This window comes from Sciurus carolinensis, chromosome 7, assembly GCF_902686445.1.
Source record: "Sciurus carolinensis chromosome 7, mSciCar1.2, whole genome shotgun sequence".
In the NCBI taxonomy this organism is placed as follows: Eukaryota; Metazoa; Chordata; class Mammalia; order Rodentia; family Sciuridae; genus Sciurus; species Sciurus carolinensis.
In genome coordinates, this window is record NC_062219.1 from 63,795,342 (window position 1) to 63,815,257 (window position 19,916).

Genomic DNA, 19,916 nt, shown 5'->3' on the forward strand with positions numbered 1-19,916 from the left:
AGATTCATCACTTATGTATAAAAATGCCTTAGATTTATGTGCATTGATCTTATATCCCGCTACTTTACTGAATTCACTTATGAGATCTAAAAGCTTTCTGGTGGAATTTCATGGTTTCTCTAAGTATATAATCATATCATCAGCAAATAGGGATAGTTTGAGTTCTTTTTTTCCTGTTTGTATCCCTTTAATTTCTTTGGTCTGTCTAATTGCTCTGGCTAGAGTTTCAAGGACGATATTGAAGAGAAGTGGTGAAAGAGGGCATCCCTGCCTTGTTCCACTTTTTAAGGGGAATGCTTTCAGTTTTTCACCATTTAGAATGATATTAGCTATGGGCTTAGCATAGATGGCCTTTAAATGTTAAGGAATGTTCCCACTATCCCTATTTTTTCTAGTGTTTTGAGCATGAAGGGGTGCTGTATTTTATCAAATGATTTTTCTGCATCTATTGAAATAATCATGTGATTCTTGACTTTAAGTCTGTTGATATGGTGAATGACATTTATTGATTTCCTGATGTTGAACCAACCTTGCATCCCTGGGATGAAACCCACTTGATCATGGTGCACTATCTTTTTAATATGTTTTTGGATGCGATTTGCTAAAATTTTGTTGAGAATTTTTGCATTGATGTTCATTAAGGATTTTGGTCTGAAATTTTCTTTCCTCGATGTGTCTCTGTCTGGTTTAGGTATCAGTGTGATATTGGCTTCATAGAATGAGTTTGGGAGGGTTCCCTCCTCTTCTATTTTATGGAATACTTTGAGAAGTATTGGAATGAGCTCTTCTTTAAAGGTTTTGTAGAACTCGGTTGAGAACCCATCTGGTCCTGGACTTTTCTTTGTTGGTAGGCTATTGATGACTTCTTCTATTTCATTACTTGAAATTGGTCCATTTAAATTGTGTATGTCCTCCTCGTTCAGTTTAGACAATTCATATGTCTCTAGAAACTTGTTGATGTCTTCGAAATTTTCTATTTTGTTGGAGTATAGATTTTCAAAATAGCTTCTAATTATGTTTTGTATTTCAGTTGTGTCTGTTGTGATATTTCCTTGTTCATTCCGAATTTTAGTGATTTGGGTTTTCTCTCGTCTTCTCTTTGTTAGTGTGGGTAAAGGTTTATCAATTTTGTTTATTGTTTCAAAGAACCAACTATTTATTTGTCAATTTTTTGTATTGTTTCTTTTGTTTCAATTTCGTTGATTTCAGCTCTGAGTTTAACTATTTCCTGTCTTCTACTACTTTTGGTGTAGGTCTGTTCTTCTTTTTCTAGGGCTTTGAGCTGTAGTGTTAGGTCGTTTATTTTTTGAGTTTTACTTCTTTTATTAAATGCGCTCCATGAAATAAATCTTCCTCTAAGTACTGCTTTCATAGTGTCCCAGAGATTTTGATATGATGTTTCTTTGTTCTCATTTACCTCTAAGAATTTTTTAATTTCCTTCCTAATATCTTCTGTTATCCATTCATCATATAATAGCATATTGTTTAATCTCCAGGTGTTGGAGTAGTTTCTGTTTTTTACTCTTTCATTTATTTCTATCTTCAATCCATTGTGATCTGATAGAATACTAGGTAGTGTCTCTCTTCTTGTATTTGCTAACATTAGCTTTGTGGCATAATATATGGTCTATTTTAGAGAAGGATCCATGTGCTGCTGAGAAGAAAGTGTATTCGTTCTTGGTTGGATGGTATATTCTATAAATGTCTGTTAAGTCTAAATTATTGATTGTGTTATTGAGATCTATGGTTTCTTTGTTCAATTTTTGTTTGGAAGATCTGTCCAGTGGTGAGAGAGGCGTGTTAAAATCACCTAGTATTATTGTGTTATGGTCTATTTGGTTTCTAAAATTGAGAAGGATTTGTTTGACATACATGGATGAGCCACTGTTTGGGGCATAGATGTTTATGATTGTTATATCTTGCTGATTTATGCTTCCCTTAAGCAGTATGAAATGTCCTTCTTTATCCCTTCTGACTAACTTTGGCTTGAAGTCCACATTATCTGAAATGAGGATGGATACTCCAGCTTTTTTGCTGAGTCCATGTGCATGGTATATTTTTCCCCATCCTTTCACCTTTAGTCTATGGGTATCTCTTTCTAAGAGATGAGTCTCTTGCAGGCAACATATTGTTGGATCTTTCTTTTTAATCCAATCTGCCAGTCTATGTCTTTTGATTGATGAATTCAGGCCATTAACATTCAGGGTTATTATTGAGATATGATTTGTATTCCCAGTCATTTGGTTCATTTTTTAAATTTTATTTATTTGTTTATTTCTTTTTTGACACACCTTGGTTCCTCCTTTATTTGACAGTTCCTTTAGGGTAATTCCTCCCTTTGCTGATTTGCTTCTTTGTTTTTTATCTCTTCCTCATGGACTATTTTGCTGAGAATGTTCTGTAATGCTGGCTTTCTTTTTGTAAGTTCTTTTAGCTTTTGTTTATCATGGAACGATTTTATTTCATCGTCAGGGCATAAGCTTTTTTAAAAGCAGTTTGTAATGTGAACTGAGAGGCTTTAAAATATTCTTTATTATTCATAAAATTAAAAATTCTTCTAGCCAAAGTAATCAATTAGAAGGAAAATGTCTGTTAAAATATTTTTATGTTTTTAATTTTCTCTGATCTATTAGAAAATAATTATTGTAGTTGTAGTTAATTATGACATTAGAATATTAAACACCTGATAATAGTGTGTTACTTATTTGGATGTGGAATATGTTTTAAGCTTTGAAGAAGAGATGGGAAAATAATAGTAGTAGGTTGAACATTTCATTGATGGGAAGACAAAATGAGCAAAGTCCCAAAGTTAGAAATAAATTTATGGTGTAGAAAGTAGTGACCACGTTGCCTGGAAAGTGGGAGTTCATTTGGAGGGACAAGACTTGCTAGGTACTAGAGATAAAAAAATGACTAAAAATATGAAAAATTGAAAATTCTTGGGGAGAGCATACATAAAAGAATTTCCTAAAAATTTTGACAAAACGTAATGACTGCATTAAAAAATGGGAAAAATCGAAGATAAAAAACATTTTGAGTTTGTATGAGGCCAGTAACAGGAATGGAACAGTGGAGAAAGAGACCTTTGTGAGGCAAGATGACAAGTGTAGTTTCTGCAGTTGGTTTGAGATATGGTGCACACAAGACAGCTTTTTCCTTTGTGCTTGATTCTTACATAGGATTTACTTATTCTTTAAAACCCAGTGCTATTCTTCAGTTACCTCTACCAAGTCTAGTCTTTAAATTGATCAGTGTGAAATCTGCAAAGGAAAAAACAAAGGACTTTGGGCGTTTTTATAAAAATAAATTAATTATATGTGTGAAATTTAGCTTTTAAATTTTTTTTCATATCTTGGAAACAATTCTTATGTTTGATTCTATTCACCTTACTTGGCATATTTCTCATTGTAGTATATTGGGCATGGGGCTGTAATCTTAAGGTACTGGTAGATCTCATTCTAAAGTGTATTATAGGGAAGTTTCTTTCTTTGGCAGATGGGAGATTCTTTGGTCAGAGAGACCTTCGAAGGTGAATGCTTCCCAGGCTCGCCAGTTTAAACCTTGTATTAAGCAGATAAATTTTCCCACCAATCTTATTCGACTGGAAATAAATAGTTCTCTTCTGGATTATTACACTGAATTAGATGCAGTTGTGCTACATGGTATGAAGGACAAGCCAGTGCTTTCTCTCAAGACTTCACTTATTGACATGAATGATCTAGAAGACGATGACTATGAAGAAAAGGATGGTTGCGGAATGGACAATCTTAACCAAAAATTTAGCAGTACTGCCCTCAGGGAAGGGCCAAATAATGGATATTTTGATAAACTGCCATATGAGGTAAGCCAACTATGTTAAGTAGCAATATTATATAGAACAGTATAGATCTTTAAATGTTTGGAAATTACTATTTATTATACTACATATTAGAGGAATTGGAAGCATTAGTAAGGCAGTATTCTGATGTGTTGCATATTTTGGTTTTGGAAAAAGTAGACAAAAAACTGATTTTGCTGCTTTTGTTTGTATTAACTTCAGTAATTCTGGGTAAACTATTAAACGTATGTTGTTATATCATTAAATAGCAATAGCTAAATACATAAACCAATAATAATAATAATGTTATACTGTAATTCATAATTATACATAATAAGTGTGAGTGGTATGTGCAGTTTTATGTCAGTTACATTAAAGATTATTTGCTATTAAAAATAAGAGAAATAATAAGATTTTGAGATGAATGTTTATTCTATTTAATAGTCCAGAGCTTTCTTTCCTCAGTATCATTTATGTTTCCATACTAACTCTGGTATATCTTCTTCTAACTCTAAATTTTGGTCTAGGCAGGTCCAGAGTGCCTTTCTCTGGAAATACTTTTTTTTCTTTTGTATCTTGTTTGAAGTCTTTTTTTCAGTGTACCTCCACGGGAACACTTGTGTAGTATTTTTAGCATTCCTGGCTCCCAGGTATCAAATGCCAGTAAGTGTTTCATAGTCATGTTACACCAAAACCTTTCCCCACCAGTTTCCAAATATCCTTGGCAGTGATAGTGGGGGCCAGGCATTTAGGTCTCTGCTAAAAACTATGTGGGCCTAAAAATAATATAATCAATTTTCTTTTTAATGAAAATTTACAGACTAAAATTTTAACCAACCTAGATATCCGCCTTCCAAATTGTTGGTATTTCAGATTTTACCGTAATTACACAGGTAGCTTAACATCCATGAAACAATAAGGCAACCTCTTGAATGCCTATCAGTAATTATAATGTTTGTATAACATTGTATGGCTAAAACACTGTGCGGTATCTGTAAAGTAGCTATTAAAATTGTTAGATACAGAGTTTAAGGTCCAAAGTTCTAGGTCAAGTCTTGCGTTATGGAAAGGAAGCTTCACAGATTGGATAAGACCATCTTGGGAGGAAAGAGAAAAGATCAAGCAGAGTTGAATTGGGGCAGAGAGGAGTGTGAGATATTGAGAGTGTTGCTCCTCAGGACTCTGGGGAGATTGGTCTTGGCAACAGGGGTAGCAGTTCATCTGAAGGAGAATGAATCACTTTTTGATTTTTGCCCATTTTCTTTTTTATTATATTTTTATTTTAAAAAATTATACATGTTTATAGGGTAATAATGTCTGCCTTATTCTACTGTCCTTCCCATCCCCACTGCCTCACCCCTCTCCTCACTCCCCTCCGCTTAATCCACAGTTCCTTCATTCATCCCTATCCATTCCCCACTATGGATCAGCACTGCTTATTAGATAAAACATTTGACCTTTGGGTTTTTGGGATTGGCTTATTTCACTTAGCGTGATATTCTATAGTTCCATCCATTTACCTAATTACCATTTACATAATTTCATTCTTCTTTAAGGCTGAGTAATTTTTCATTGTGTACATATACCACATTTTCTTTATCCATTCATCTGTTGAAGGGCATCTAGGTTGGTTCCATAGTTTAGCTATTGTGAATTGAGCTGCTATAAACATTGATGTGGCTGTGTTACTGTAGTATGCTGATTTTAAGTCCTTTGAGTATAAATGAGGAGTGGGATAGCTGGGTCAGATTTTATCCATTTGCTAAAACTAGAAAATAGAAATTTACATTCAATAATTTATTTTGAACAGTTTGTTGAATTTTATTCAGGCCTGATAAAATGCTTGACATATAGCATTTGAATGGAAACAGAGGGAAACTTTGGACAGAGGGAAGAGAATATACAAAGGTCAGAAGTGAAATTTTGTGACCTGTTTGGAAATTGCAGCATTTTAGTATGGCTGAAACATCAGATTTGATAGCAGAAGCTGCATGAAATTAGATGGAGGTTTAGGGTTGCCGTAGTGTACAACTCCATTCACTTGGACAACAATTATTAGGACACCCTAGCCTTGGCAGTGCACATCCTACTCTGCTGTACCATAGGTTAGGTCCTACCTCTGGGTTTTGCCAACAGGTTTGTATTTTAACCCTTCACCTAGTGATCCTCAGGGTACTGTCTTATTGTGGTATATAGCAAAATTAGTTGGGGAGTCAAATAAGATTTTGTAAATAATTTACTTTTGCTAAAAAAATTAGAGCAGATTCATGATTATAATTTCATACTCACTTTCTTCTGTTGTTCTTACACTGTCTTTGAGTGGGAGGGAGAGAAAGATGTGGAATAATAGTTAATATTCCAGAAATTATCCATAATATTCAAGCATTTTTGCACATGTTTTGGCCAACAATTAGAATAATTTTCCCAATGTTTTGGGTTCATATGAATTTGTCTTTCATATGGATATGGCTCATGGCATAAAAATGATTGTGAACATTGAAGGTTTTGTTTATTTTAAGGAAGAGGATTGTAAAATGAGATTTATGTCTTAGATTACTCTGTGGTAAATGGAGAATAGACCAACAGGAAGTCAGGATGGGAGATAGAGGTCTCAGTTGGGAAACTACTGGCAATAATTTAGACAAGAATTTATGAAGCTTTGCAAGTTGGAATGTTTGAAGAAGACCTTAGGGGGGAGAAATATTTCAGAAATTCAAAAGGTTGTAATTAAAAGTAACTGGTGAATGTGGAGATGAAAAACATCAGAGCGACTTTTAGGTTTTAGGTAATGACTTGGTGGGTGGACATGTCATTAATTATAAAACAGTAGATGAGGATAGGAAGGTACCTGTGATTCATCAAAGCAGACTGGTTGAGAATAGTGGGTACTTGCTATGTGAGTTGGCAACCCAGCAGGAAGGCCTGAGTTTACATTTGAATGAGTCATCTCTAAATAAGACAAGGGCACCATGGTAGATGAAGTTGACCAGTGAAACACTGTGATGTTTGAATAAAGGGCCAAGAGTAGAATTCTGGAAATACTGACATCCAAGAATCTCATAGAGCCAGAAAAGGGACTTGGGACAAAGATGAGAGAGTCTTCAACCAAAGTATTAGGAAGCTGAAAAGGTCCAGAAGCCATAAAAAGATGTCAGCTGTAGAGGATTGTTTCAAGTGCCCACTGGTTTTGATCAGTGAGAGAACTTCAATTATAGTACTTTACCATGATCAATTTAATGGAACCGTTATTGTAAGGTGAGGAATGGGAGAATGTTACCATACTTGTTCCCATATTTAGTCTCTGTGGACAAAACCAGGAGATAGAATTAGTATTCTTGGAAGGACATTATTTAACTTTGATGAAAGAAGAGTACCATATGAAGAGTTAATGCTGCAGAATATAATTAATGATCTCATAGAGTAGACTGAGTTTTGAGGCAGATAGATCAACTATTTTTTGGAGTTCTCAAGGAGAGAAGCAGCAGCAGAGACAAAAAGTGTTTAGTCTCTGAGAATAAGCAGAAAAATAGTTTTGTTAATATACTCTAATTATGTGCTTTAACATTCATAATAAGACTGTGCACCAAAAATGAATGACAGTTGCTATCCTGGCTAATACGCCACCGTTTGTGTAATACTCAAAAAATAGAATATGAAAGTGAGGGAGGGTATAAAACTATTATAGGTATTATCTCATCTAATAGCTTTCCTTTTGAAGAAAAAGAGAATCAGTAGTGGAGGATGCAGCAGAGTGTAAAGGTTTCTGTGATATGAATTGAGAGAGGTTTCAGCCTATTTGTATGAGGAAGGAACAGAGTCAGTAAAGAGAAAGTTTCAAATACATGCAAAGGGTTTAACTGATACAATAAACTCTTGTAGAAGAAACGAGGATATAGAATTAGTATTCTTGGAAGGACATTAATTAGCTATGATGAAAGCAAAGTACCATATAAAGAGTTAATACTGCTAAGTACAATGAATGATCTCAAAGAGTTTTGAGGGCAGATAGATTAACTATGTTTTGGGGAGTTCTGCCCAGTGTGTCCTATCCTGTCTTCATTGTGTTATGCAGAGATACTCTGTACTAGGATTCCACCCAAAAACACATTTTGACAGAAAGGAGATATTAGGGTAATGATTAATGGGTATTGTCTTGTAGACCTAAAACCTATTACCTTTTTTTTTTTTTGCGGTGCTGGGGATTGAACCCAGGGCCTTGTGCTTGCAAGGCAGGCACTCTACCAACTGAGCTATATCCCCAGCCAAATCTTTTATTTAATCAAAATCAAAACTGCTCTTTCACATGTTATTGTCATGATTGTAATGACTCTTCATTCTTTTTACAGTTTAATATTTGCTTAAAATTTAATACTAAGTATAAGAATGTTTTCATATAATATATACCTTTAAATGTGGTGATTTTTCTTTGGAACTATGCCAAAAGTTTCTGGGGGTTATTTAAATAACCATCTGGAAAAAGTAAATTATTTATCTTCTGTTACAGGATGTCTCTGCACTAACTGCTTAAAAATTCTACCACAATAACTGAAACAATTTGAGTTAATTCTGCAGATTTCAGATTATTATTGTTGTCAAGCTCAGACTATTTGTGGTTTCTTTCAAACATTTATGAAACAGACAATTCCTGTATCATTTAAACTTTTTCATAGCATAAAGAAGACATTGTCAACTCTTACATGAAGCCAGGGTAATAATTAAGATAGCACACAAAAAGAAACTATTAGATCAATTTTACATATATGAACAAAGGCAAATAGAATTATTTTAAAAGGATAATACAACAAAATCATTCAGGATTTGTTCCTGGAATTTGAGGGTTTTTTTCATGTTAGAGAATCTGTGTAATAATACCATAGTACTAGGTTAAAAGAAGAATCCTATGATCATTTCAGTAGATGTACAAACCATTTGATAAGTGACAGCAATTTAGATAATTGTATTTTTTAAACATTTCCTTTAAATGATAAATATTTTGTTAATCTGTCGTACCAGTTGTCTATTAACAAATATCATGAAAGAAATAAAAATTGTAATTTTTGGAAAGGAGGCTGCAAATCATCATTTGCAGACAAAAATTGTTTATATATCAGAAACACAGGAGAATAAATCAAAAACTATTAGGAACAATGAGTAAATTAGTAGGTTACAAAGTTAATAGACAAACTGATAGCATTAGGAACTCCAGAAACATGTCATAGCATGCCTCAAGGAGGAAGATACAATAAAGCAAAAAGGTCAGTTTTCCTTAAAGTAATTATGTGTTTAAGTCCCATTTAAAATGCAAGCAGAATTATTTAATGGAAAAATTCACCCAAGAAATATGAAAATAATTAGGAAAATTCCAGAAAAGAAGATTGTTGGAGGGGCATTAGTCCTGACTCTCACTTGCGACCAAATAATCCAATGCATTCCAACACATACATTGAAGAAAAATTAGAAAAAGAAGTATATTTAGCTTGGAACAAATGCCCAATTCCAGTTGTTGTTCCCAGTTGTGGTGTTATATAGCACCTGTTTTGCTATCTTTTAGTAATGGGGTTATAATAAATTATATTAGTGTAACCAGAAAAAGAAAACATTTGACTCATACAGTAAATCAAGGTAACAAAGAAATGTACCACCCCTAATTCACAAAGATACCAGGATCAACCGCTAATAGAACTATATAACATTCTGATAATGCTGTAAAGACTGGAATTTTAAACCCTCAAAAGCTTGAATCATATCTTTTCTTCCTTCATTACGCTTTTAGGTTTTTCAAGAATTTGGAATACTAAGGCTTGCCTTTTTTTTTTTCTGTACTTTTTATTGGTGCATTATAGTTGTACATAGTGGTGGGATTTATTGTTACATATTCATAGCGCACACAATATAACAATATAATTTGGCCAATATCATTCCCAATATCATTTCCCTTTATCCTCCTCTTCTCCCTCCCCTGGTCCCTTTCCTCTATTCTACTGACTCCGGTTGATTTTCATGAGACCTCCTCCCCATCTTTGTTTACCTTGTACCTCTCTAGCTTCCACATATGAGAAAAAAAAACAACAAAAAACAAAAAAACAAAAAAAAACATGTGACCCATGACTTTCTGAGTTTGACTTATTTTGCTTAACATAGTATTTTCAAGTTTCATCCATTTTCCTGCAGATGACATAATTTCATTTTTATTTTTGACTGAATAAAATTCCATTGTCCAACACAAATACTTTTAAAATTTTGGAAGAAAACTTATTTTACCTAGAGCATTATTGAAATGGGAGAATAATGGATAGATATATGAAACAGAATAGATAGAATCCAGAAATACATTAAGAGGAAAGAAGTAAACATTAGCAACTCCCTTAGAAAAGAATTAGATTTTATAAATAACAACAACAACAAAAAGAAACCACAGAAGTGGTCCCATACTTTCTTTTTTTGCTTTTCTTACTGATAGTTTTGATACCAGTGCTGTCTAGGATGTAAGAGAATGGGTCCTTTCATACACTGTGAATATATAAAGTGATGTGACCATTCACAAGGGCAATTTTGTCCTTATATCAAAACTTTTAAATGTGTGTAATATACCCTAACAATACATTTTCAAAGTTTGCCAAGATGAACATACATACATAATGTATACACATGATATTGCAATATAATTTGCAATAGGAAAAAGTCAGGAAATACATCAATAAGAAACTAGTTGAATTATTATGTCACATCTATGGAATGGAATGGTGTGGATCTGTTTGTGCAGATGGAGAAAGAACTACAGAATATATCATGAATTGAGAAAAGCAAAGTGCTGAATAGTATGTATACTATCATTCCTTTAGTGTATATCTAAGAATAGAAATTTCATACACATTTATTTGGAAAATGTCAGAAAAACCATTAACATACTTTTCTCTGGGGAGAGGATTAATAGAATTGAGGGTAGAGAGGGAGAAACTTTTTTCTACTTTCTTCAATGTTTCTATTTTCTAATTTTTTAACAGAATTTTTGTTGATTGTACCACATTTTACATGTAACGGGGTTATCTCAATGAGGAGATTTGCTAAAGAAAATTCAATCGTGGTAGGAATAGGAACCACTGCATGAAATTTTGCAGTGGAAGAGAGAGATTGGACTAACTGCAAATACCTCATGGGTAGGTGGGGATTTATAGCCAACCAGCATATTGAGCGTGAGTAGATGGAAAAATTACTAAGAAGAAACATCAGGAGAAAGGGGGATTTGGACTAAACTGAACTAACAGGATTCATCCTAGAATAGGAGATCAGGCATTCTCTGGAGGATGGTAGAGGATGAAGGTTCTTGAAAAACTAACTTAGGAGGAATTATAAGGCTTTTTGCTAAAACTGGATTTGATAAGGAAGTACACAGATGAACCTAGAATGTCTAGAAGCTTAACTTAAGTTTTTGATCAAGCAGAGAATCTTTGTCAGCTTTTGGACAAATTATTATCTTCCTTCTCTTCCCCTGTCTTCATAATAAACATACTTACAGATATACATATATCCTAATGTTATTTTTTAAAGCCTAGTTCAAATGTTAAAAGTAAATAGCAAGAACACCCCAAACCCAAGCATCAGCTGATTAATAAATATATCACATTATATTATACATGTTATTTTAAAGATCATACTGTGGTTACTCTATTTTGTAATATTTTGGCCCAAAACAGTGAAAATCTGACCTAAAATTTATACTGAACCTGGAAAGTAAATTGAAAAGATGATTTGTAGTAAAGGGCATAATTATAAAACAAAGTTTACTAAATGCCCTACATTAAATTTAAAAAAAAAATTCTCATCTAAGTAAGATTGAACATTTAGTAATTGTTTGATTTTATTTTTATGATTCTTGGTTCAGTATAGGCTATTTAAGCAGTTGTTCTTTGTAAACTAGTTTAGAAGCCCCCAATTTTTCATTAAGAAAAAACAAATCTTGGACTAGTTTAAGGAGATAATTGAGAGTAAAACATCTTTTCGATTCTGTGTGGTTTATTTTTATATATATTTGTTACTCCATTATTGCTGCCAACTGCCTTAAGTGCCTTTTTTTCTTTTTCCTGGAATTCTACAATAGTTCCTTGGTTTGTTGCCTTTCCTGTCTCCCTTGTCCCCTGTCAGGATAAATCTAAGCTCCTCTGTGAGGCTTTATGTAACTGTGTCCTTGCTACTATTTTCACCTAATTTGCTCCTCTCCCTCTAAAACTGAGCCCTCCTGGCACAAGTACATTTTCACTTTGGAGTTAGATGTGTGTCTTGTGTTAGGCTTTAGTAGCATTGTGTTTCTTTCTATCAATGCTATTAAAATTCATCCTTGTAATTAGTAGTCCCCATGCTGGACTGTAGCACTCTGAGAATGGGAACATTTTGTTTGGCATGTAGTAAAGGCTGAGTCTATGAAAAACTGTATTATTCAACAAATTATTGAAACTTTATTTTGCACCCTAAAGAAAAAGTTGCCAACATGAGCTGAATATTTGAACATTTTTTTTATATTTGAACAATTTTGAAATGCAATATAATCATCTGTATGTATGATTTCTTTCTATTTGGATGATTTTGTTAATTGTTGGTTTATTTTCTCTTCAGAAATATTATAAAATGTAACACTGTATTAGGTCACATTATATGTTTAATAAAATGATCTTACTCTTTTTCACTCTTGATGATCTTGGTTTCTCTGTTTTGGGTAGCTCATTCAACTGATTCTGAATCACCTTACACTACCAGACCTGTGTAGATTAGCACAAACTTGCAAACTGCTGCACCAGCATTGCTGTGACCCTCTGCAGTATATCCACCTCAATCTGCAGCCATACTGGGCAAAGCTAAATGACACTTCTCTGGAGTTCCTGCAGGCTCGATGTACTCTTGTCCAATGGCTTAACTTATCTTGGACTGGCAATAGAGGCTTCATCTCGGTTGCAGGATTTAGCAGGTTAGTGCAAAGCCTTATTGAGGTTTTCTTCATTAGCAGGCTATACTTACTATGTAATAGTTTTCATAATAAATGTTAAAAATTTTATACTATGTATCTTACAGAAATTAAAAAAGAAATATGGTTTATATTTAGAATGTTGATGATTATAAAAGTAAAAGTATTTTAGCATTCTCTTCAGCTAAACTATAAAGAAACTGGTACACTCCTGTAATCCCAGCTATTTGGGCTAGATTGGGCAATTTAGTTAGACCCTGTCTCAAAGTGAAAAGGGCTGGGGGATATATTCAGTGGCAGAGCACTCCTGGATTCAGTCTGCCACATAAAAAAAAAATTCTTTATCTCTTATTTTTTAAATCTCAACTGACTTTCAACAGAACTTTTTTTTCTATTCCCATATTTTCAGCTGAGATGATTAACACATTTAAAAAACTATTTCCAAATCAAAATCTACCTCTCTAATGTGATTTGTCAGAAATGGAAAACAATTTATTACAGAACATTTTTAATTAAACCTTAATTACATGTGCAATACATCACCCAAATTTAGAAGCTCATTTAAACTAATTATGTTGAAAATGCAATTGCATGCAAGACGACCACACTTGCAGACCTGCCCAGGTGTTTCTGCTCCTTTCTATTTAAGCATTTTGTCTCCTTACTATTAAATGTCACCTGTTAAACATTTGAAAGCTTGAACAAGTGCATATTCATTTAGTAATGCCATAGTAATTTTTCTTATGATACAAACAGGTGTGTTTCTTAACCTTGATGGTAGTTGTTCTCACTGTATGCTACATATGATTCCATTATTTTCATGAAGTTAAATAATGGATTAGAAACTTTGTGGAAATTACCTGTTATTTTTAATTATTGAACAGAATTTTAACCTATTTTTACAATCCAAAAATGAACTGCAGCTATCCCTGCACATATCTCCGGCCAAATGCATTTTTGTACAGTGGTTTTAGAATTAGAAATTTGTATATGGAGCCTTCTTTTCACTTGACTCAGATTATAAAAATAAAGATGCAGTTCTGAAATAAATATTTTATAACATTAGTTTTGAATAAAGTCCCTACTATTTGAAATAGGAACAATGTATTCAAAATGCTAACAATGATAGTTTCTACATCAGATTAAAAAAATACAAGTAGTAAGACTGTTGGAACCATGGAAAACTGAGTTTCTTTTCTGTCAGAAGTAGATTCAGGGAAATGGCTCATTGCTAGAAATGTGACCCTTGTGCAGTAAAACACATTATGGGTCAGAAAGAGGATGATCCTTTTCTTCCCATCATAAAGGCCATAGCTAACATACTATATCAAAAGACAGGTTAAAAAAAAGCTTAAAAATTTTATTTTGTGATAGTTTTATGTGATACAGGACCTTTCAGATACATGAGAAAGACCCAAAGATACATGAGAAACTGTCTGATGTTATGCTTAGGTTCAGTGAAGCAAGGACACGCATGTAGAAATGGATTGGACAAAAAGCATATGATGTAATAGTAATGGACTGAGTGGGGAACCTAGCAAGTTCTGTCTATTCAGATTCTTCTTTGTGTTGTAGAATTTCTTCTTAAATATGGGACAGGACTTCTCTGGAATGAGATTATTGTGACCTAGTATTGGACAAGGGTATGTCAGAATTTCTTTATGGCCAGCCCTAAACAGAAAGGCAGGGCTGAAGGTTAGAGTAATATGTTTAGGCTTTATGGCTTGCTTTGGGGAAAAGAAATTCTACTATCTATGTCCTGTCTTGAGGAAGAAGAATTCTGGTTTCTCTGACTTATTCTGGGAGAGAAAGGTGGGCAAGAGACAGAGGCCAGGAGAAAGTCAGAGAAACTTTGGTGCTGAGGCTGTATCTGAGACCTTCCTGTGTCTTTTTGTTCAAAGTTCTCAGCATGGCAAAGCTCTAAACTTTGAAGTATAATTTTCTGAATCCTAGAAATAGCTAAGTTCTTTTTACTCTCTGTACCCCAAATGTATCCACTTTGTTTGTAAATTTTTCTCTCTGCTAATAGGACCAAGAAGAACTGAAGCTAATGATGATGATTTAGAGCATATATTATTGATAATAAACCAGAAACAATAGAATATGAGACAGAACTCTTGATGTCAGTAAGCATTATTTTATAATATACAAATGTTTAGGTCATTTTAATTATTTTTACAGCTCTTTCCCCAGCATTTTCCACTATTAGAAATTTGTTTTTATCCTTTGTGACAAGGCAGGGTAGGATATTTTTTAAAGTATATTTATTTTTTAGTTGTAACTGGACATTATATTTTTAATGTGGTGCTAAGGATCGAACCCAGTGCCTCACATGTGCTAGGCAAGCACTTTACCACTGAGCCACAATCTTGGCCCAGTAGTGGGTATTTTTGACCATGTAAAAATATATGATTACAGTTCCTTCCTTCAGCAGAGAAGATAAAGTTATAAAGATAAAATGTAAACATACTATTCACATATTTTTATAAGTAAAATAACAGGGTGGCAACCATGATTGTAGACATTAGATAAAACATTGGTAGAGAATGGCTGAGGTCCAGTTTCTTGGGCAAAGTGCTGCATGTGATCATGATAATGAGTAAAATGTAAAGGTAAAATCAAATCAGTTTTTTTTTTTTAACATTCTCTATGTAGCTTATTCAGATGCATTAGAAAAAACACATGTGAGAAGAAAACTAAGCAGTTATTTTTTTTTTTAATTTTAGGCTAGTAATGGGTAAAGATTGTCTTTTGAGAAGGTAGAATTCCAGCCACTTTCTCACCAGCAATTTTCTTCCATTTTTCTGTTCACCCAGATGAGTTTCTGTGGGCCTATTTGAATAATCACAAAAGTGCATATAAAAATCCTCGATATTTTACTGTAGTATTTCAGTCAATAAAACCAAAAATTTCCTAGCATTCCTTTAAACCTAGTCACTGTTTCTGTTAAGAAAAGAAAGTGAAAATAATAGGAAGAGAAAAAATTTGGGAAGGGTGGGGGCATGTTGGAGGTTTGCCTACTGATTGCTATTGGCCCCCTCAACTTGACTGCTGAATTGACAGTCATTTTAGATTGTAGGCAGCATTCCCAGAATAAACAATAAATATTCATGTCTTGATTATTAATGAATAACCTATGAATAAGTAACCTATGAATAAGTATGGCCTATTTATGCTCATTACTGTGAAGAAGACTTATTTATAATACTTTAAAGAAAAAAATGTACATTTTAAAGGTAGAGGCCAATGATGATGATGAGCTGCTTTTTGAGTAACTCTTTAGGAAAAAGTTTGATGTAGTTACTTTTGTTGCCTAAAAACCTTGTCTTTGCAAATTAGAACTGTTTAACTGGATTTTAAAGAACTTTTTTATGAATTTGTATTATTCAGAATAGCAGAGAAATAGTTTAAATTGGAATAACAACATAAAACTTTTAATCAGTTATTAAAAATCCTGTTCCATCCACAGATTTGTGATTTGCAACTTTGAGTACTGCTCATGAATATCATTACTCATTAAAATTACATCCATTGTAATTCCATTTTTATAATACAGTTCTCTATAGTCTTAGATATTTCTTTGCCTTCCTGCATGTTTGTGCTTTAAAGCTTCATCACTTTATTTTGTTGAAAAGGCCTTAGGTCCATTTTTCCTCTATACTGTTTGTCTTCAAATGGGTCAAATCACCCTGATCTTTACCTAAATAATTGCAGGCTTTTACCCTTACCCCCTTTTAGTTATTCTAAATAGTTTGTATTCATTCCTTAAAAAAATCATTCTTGGGTACTTTCTAGATTCAAGAACTTTACAGATGTTTTCACACAGAATTAGAGTTTTGTAGTATAAAGAGCTTAATATATTCTTTATTCAGTTGCCTGAATATATTTTATACAGGTTTCCTCTTTTAGATTGTCAGGTCCGAGACAGTAGGAACAATTTCTTTTCCACTTTTTCTACCATTATTGGATAGTACCATACTCAGTTAAGCAAGAAGTTTTGTTTTTAATGGCTTTATTTTGAACCAGAATTTTTTTTTTTTGCGGTGCTGGGGATTGAACCCAGGGCCTTCTGTTTGTGAGGCAAGCACTCTACCAACTGAGCTATATCCCCAGCCCTGAACCAGATTTATTAAATAATCTTCTAAGTTATTTGGAATTAAAATTATCTTAAATATACTGTTTTATAGAACTCAGTGAGGGTCAGCTAACAACATCTAGGATTGGAATCAGAAGCCATGGATATTTATATCTAATTCTCCCTTACCTCCATATTTCAGGCAGGTTGTGAGGATTAGTGCCTTTTATTTTGTGATAAGTAAGCTCAGATTAAATCATTCATTCATTGGATGTTAATTATTTTAGGGTGCAAGTTACCATTTAGTAAATTACTTCTTATGTACTTGTATTCTTCTGGACAAATTAATTTACATCATAAGGAAAAGCAATTTACTTTACTCTCCAGAGACTCCTTTTCTCATAGTAGGAGATGTAGTTCAGATTTGTTTATCTGAACTTAGGTATCCTCATAAAACCTTCAATTTAAAAAAAAAAAAAAACTTTAAAAGAATTCACAATGAACATTGATGTGGCTGTATCTCTGTAGTATGCTGATTTTAAGTCCTTTGGGTATAGGCCAAGGAGTGGGATACAATTAAAAAAAAAAAAATAAATATATATAAAAAAAAAAAAAAAAAAGAATTCACAATGGAGAATGAATAGCTGTAAGAATAAAGAAACTGTAATTCCCCTTTCAAGTGACCCATGTCATGGTTGAGATGAGTAAACAGTTCACCAAGACAAAAGCATACATATAACTCTGCTTTAAAAAAAAATTTCCATGAGGACCTGCATTAAGGAGGCTGAGGCAGGAGTATCGAGTGTTTAAAACCAATCTCAGCAAAAGCAAGGAGCTAAGCAACTCAAGCAAGACCCTGTCTCTAAATAAAATACAAAGTAGGGCTGGCAGTGTGGCTCAGTGGTCAGGTGACCTAAGTTCAATCCCTGTTATTGACCACCCCCCCCCCAAAAAAAAGAGAAGTGATTTGTGTACAGTGAATTGAGTTTGGTGCTGCTTCTGCTATCTTGGGATGGAGGTATTGTGAAAAGGCAAGTAATAAAGATCTTGTAAGAGATCCTGCAAGGAAGAGAGAATATAGGTATACTGATCAAATAATCTTCTCAGAGTGAAAGTATATAATAAAAGTATTGAGAGTGAAAAAGAAAAAAATTCAGAAGAATAATATAAATATGGTCATTGCTTTATTTTGCTTTTGCATCATTAAATCAACTTGAAAGTTGGCTTTCTGGTGATTGATTTTACAGTACTCTAAATTCTTTGGAGGAGAAAGGTTCAATAATGAGAGTGAAAAGAGGAGGAATGTCAAGTCTTCAAGTCATTCCAAGTTAAATATGAAAAAGAAATGCGATCAAAGTGCTTTGCCAATAATGAAGACCATAAGGAAATAAGATGCCTTAAAGCTTTTAATTCTAAGGGGGTTAATAGACACATTTAACTTTTGTAATCTGCGAATAATTTTAGAATTATCAAATAGAATATTCTTTAATTCTCTGAAATGCTATATCTGTTTTTAGATTGCTAACTTTTAAATAATGAATAACTCCCAATAACTACTTGTTACTCTACTCAAAGTAAGGTAAATATGCTAATTTATCCTATTTCTTGGGCATAACTTGACCTTATTAAAAGAAAAATACTGTTAGTTACTAGAACTTAGTTTGTGCAAGAATAGAGGAAAATCAAATTTATGAATTAAATTTTCATAATTGGAATATTCACTCAACTAACTCTTGCTGAATGTTTATGTGCCTCCATGTGCTAAGTACTAGGTACACCAAGGATCAGTTTCAAATGCCAAAGGATTTGAGACAGCTTTTAAAATATAGAAAAATTAGTAAATAAGGAAATTAAGAGAAAAATAATGGGTAATAGATGATGCTGGAGTCCAGTCTATTGTGTTGAGGTAAGTCAATTTAGCATGCCTTGCCTATCTTTGAAATAGATCCAGAATCTGAGTATTTATCATCACATTTGTTACTACTACCTGGATCCTGTGTGCCCTCCTCTCTCCTGAATATTGATGTGGTATCCTAATGGTCCCCCTTTCCTCTTAATCTTATAACACAAAAACCAGAAGGATCTTGGGAAAACACAAGGAAGTGGTGACACTCTTCTGCTCAAAATCTCTAAAGATTAGCAATTCCATTTCTCTCAAAATAAAAACCGAAGTCTTTATAGTGACATGGTACCTTAACTCTCTGATCTACTTATTTCCCCCTCCCTGTGTGCCTCCTGTGTCAGCTTCCCTATTGTTCTTTGCTCTTGCCTCCAAACTAGTGCCCTTTCCTTTACCTAGAATGTTCTTCTTCCCGTCATCTGCTTTGCTCACTCTCTCACTGAAGCTTCTCTAAGCAAACTTCCTATTGCCCTTCCCTGCATTTATTTGCCCCTTATTGCTTTTCACCCTTTAATATACTATTTATTACTCATTTGTGTTTAGTTTCCTTCTGTCACCAAAATGTAAGTAGACTGTGTAAGAGTAGGAGTGCCTAGGCTACTACTATCTGGGTCATAATGGAAACTTAGTACCTACTTTCTGAATGAATGAACATGTTTTATGCAGACTGCAGTTTAGCTAATAACTAGCACAGGTAATAATAGGAAGACTTGTTGGAAGAGATTCAGGAAAGGATTTTGCAGGAGGAGCATCAGATGTTTAAGGGAGTGTGGGGCAATCATATTAAACATCATAAATAAAGCACATAATACAAGTACTGATAGGAGAGGTCATTGAATTTAGCAATTAAAAGAAAAGGGTGCATTTAGGAAGAGCAGAACACAGACTGCAGTGGATTAAGAATAAATGGGTATTCAGGCATAAATAGTACATGTGACTACTAGGTTATTTGCAATATTTAAAATCAATCTGAAGCAATTGAATTCTGTTGTTTAAATGTGAGCTAACCAATATTTAACTTACATTTTAATATTTGTGGGGTGCTTGACCTTTACAAATTGCTTTCACATATTATTTGATTATCAAAACCATGGGGCAATGTGGTGAGTGTTGTTCAGGTCTTTCAGTTATAGCTAAGGAAATGTGAGACTTGAAAAAATGTCTTTTC

The 19,916-nt window shown here is 33.5% G+C and overlaps 1 protein-coding gene across 3 annotated transcripts in view; it reads left to right on the plus strand.

The window, feature by feature from the left end:
- Fbxl4 (F-box and leucine rich repeat protein 4) overlaps positions 1–19,916 on the plus strand; it is a 90,370-nt gene that overhangs the window by 26,783 nt on the left and 43,671 nt on the right. For all 3 annotated transcript variants that reach the window (XR_007109544.1, XM_047558961.1, XM_047558962.1), the window contains exons 4-5: positions 3,496–3,841; positions 12,532–12,776. Coding sequence is in view for 2 of the 3 variants with exons in the window: in XM_047558961.1 (XP_047414917.1) it covers positions 3,496–3,841; positions 12,532–12,776 (591 nt within the window). In the remaining variant the exon portion in view is untranslated. The remainder of the gene's footprint in view (positions 1–3,495; positions 3,842–12,531; positions 12,777–19,916) is intronic.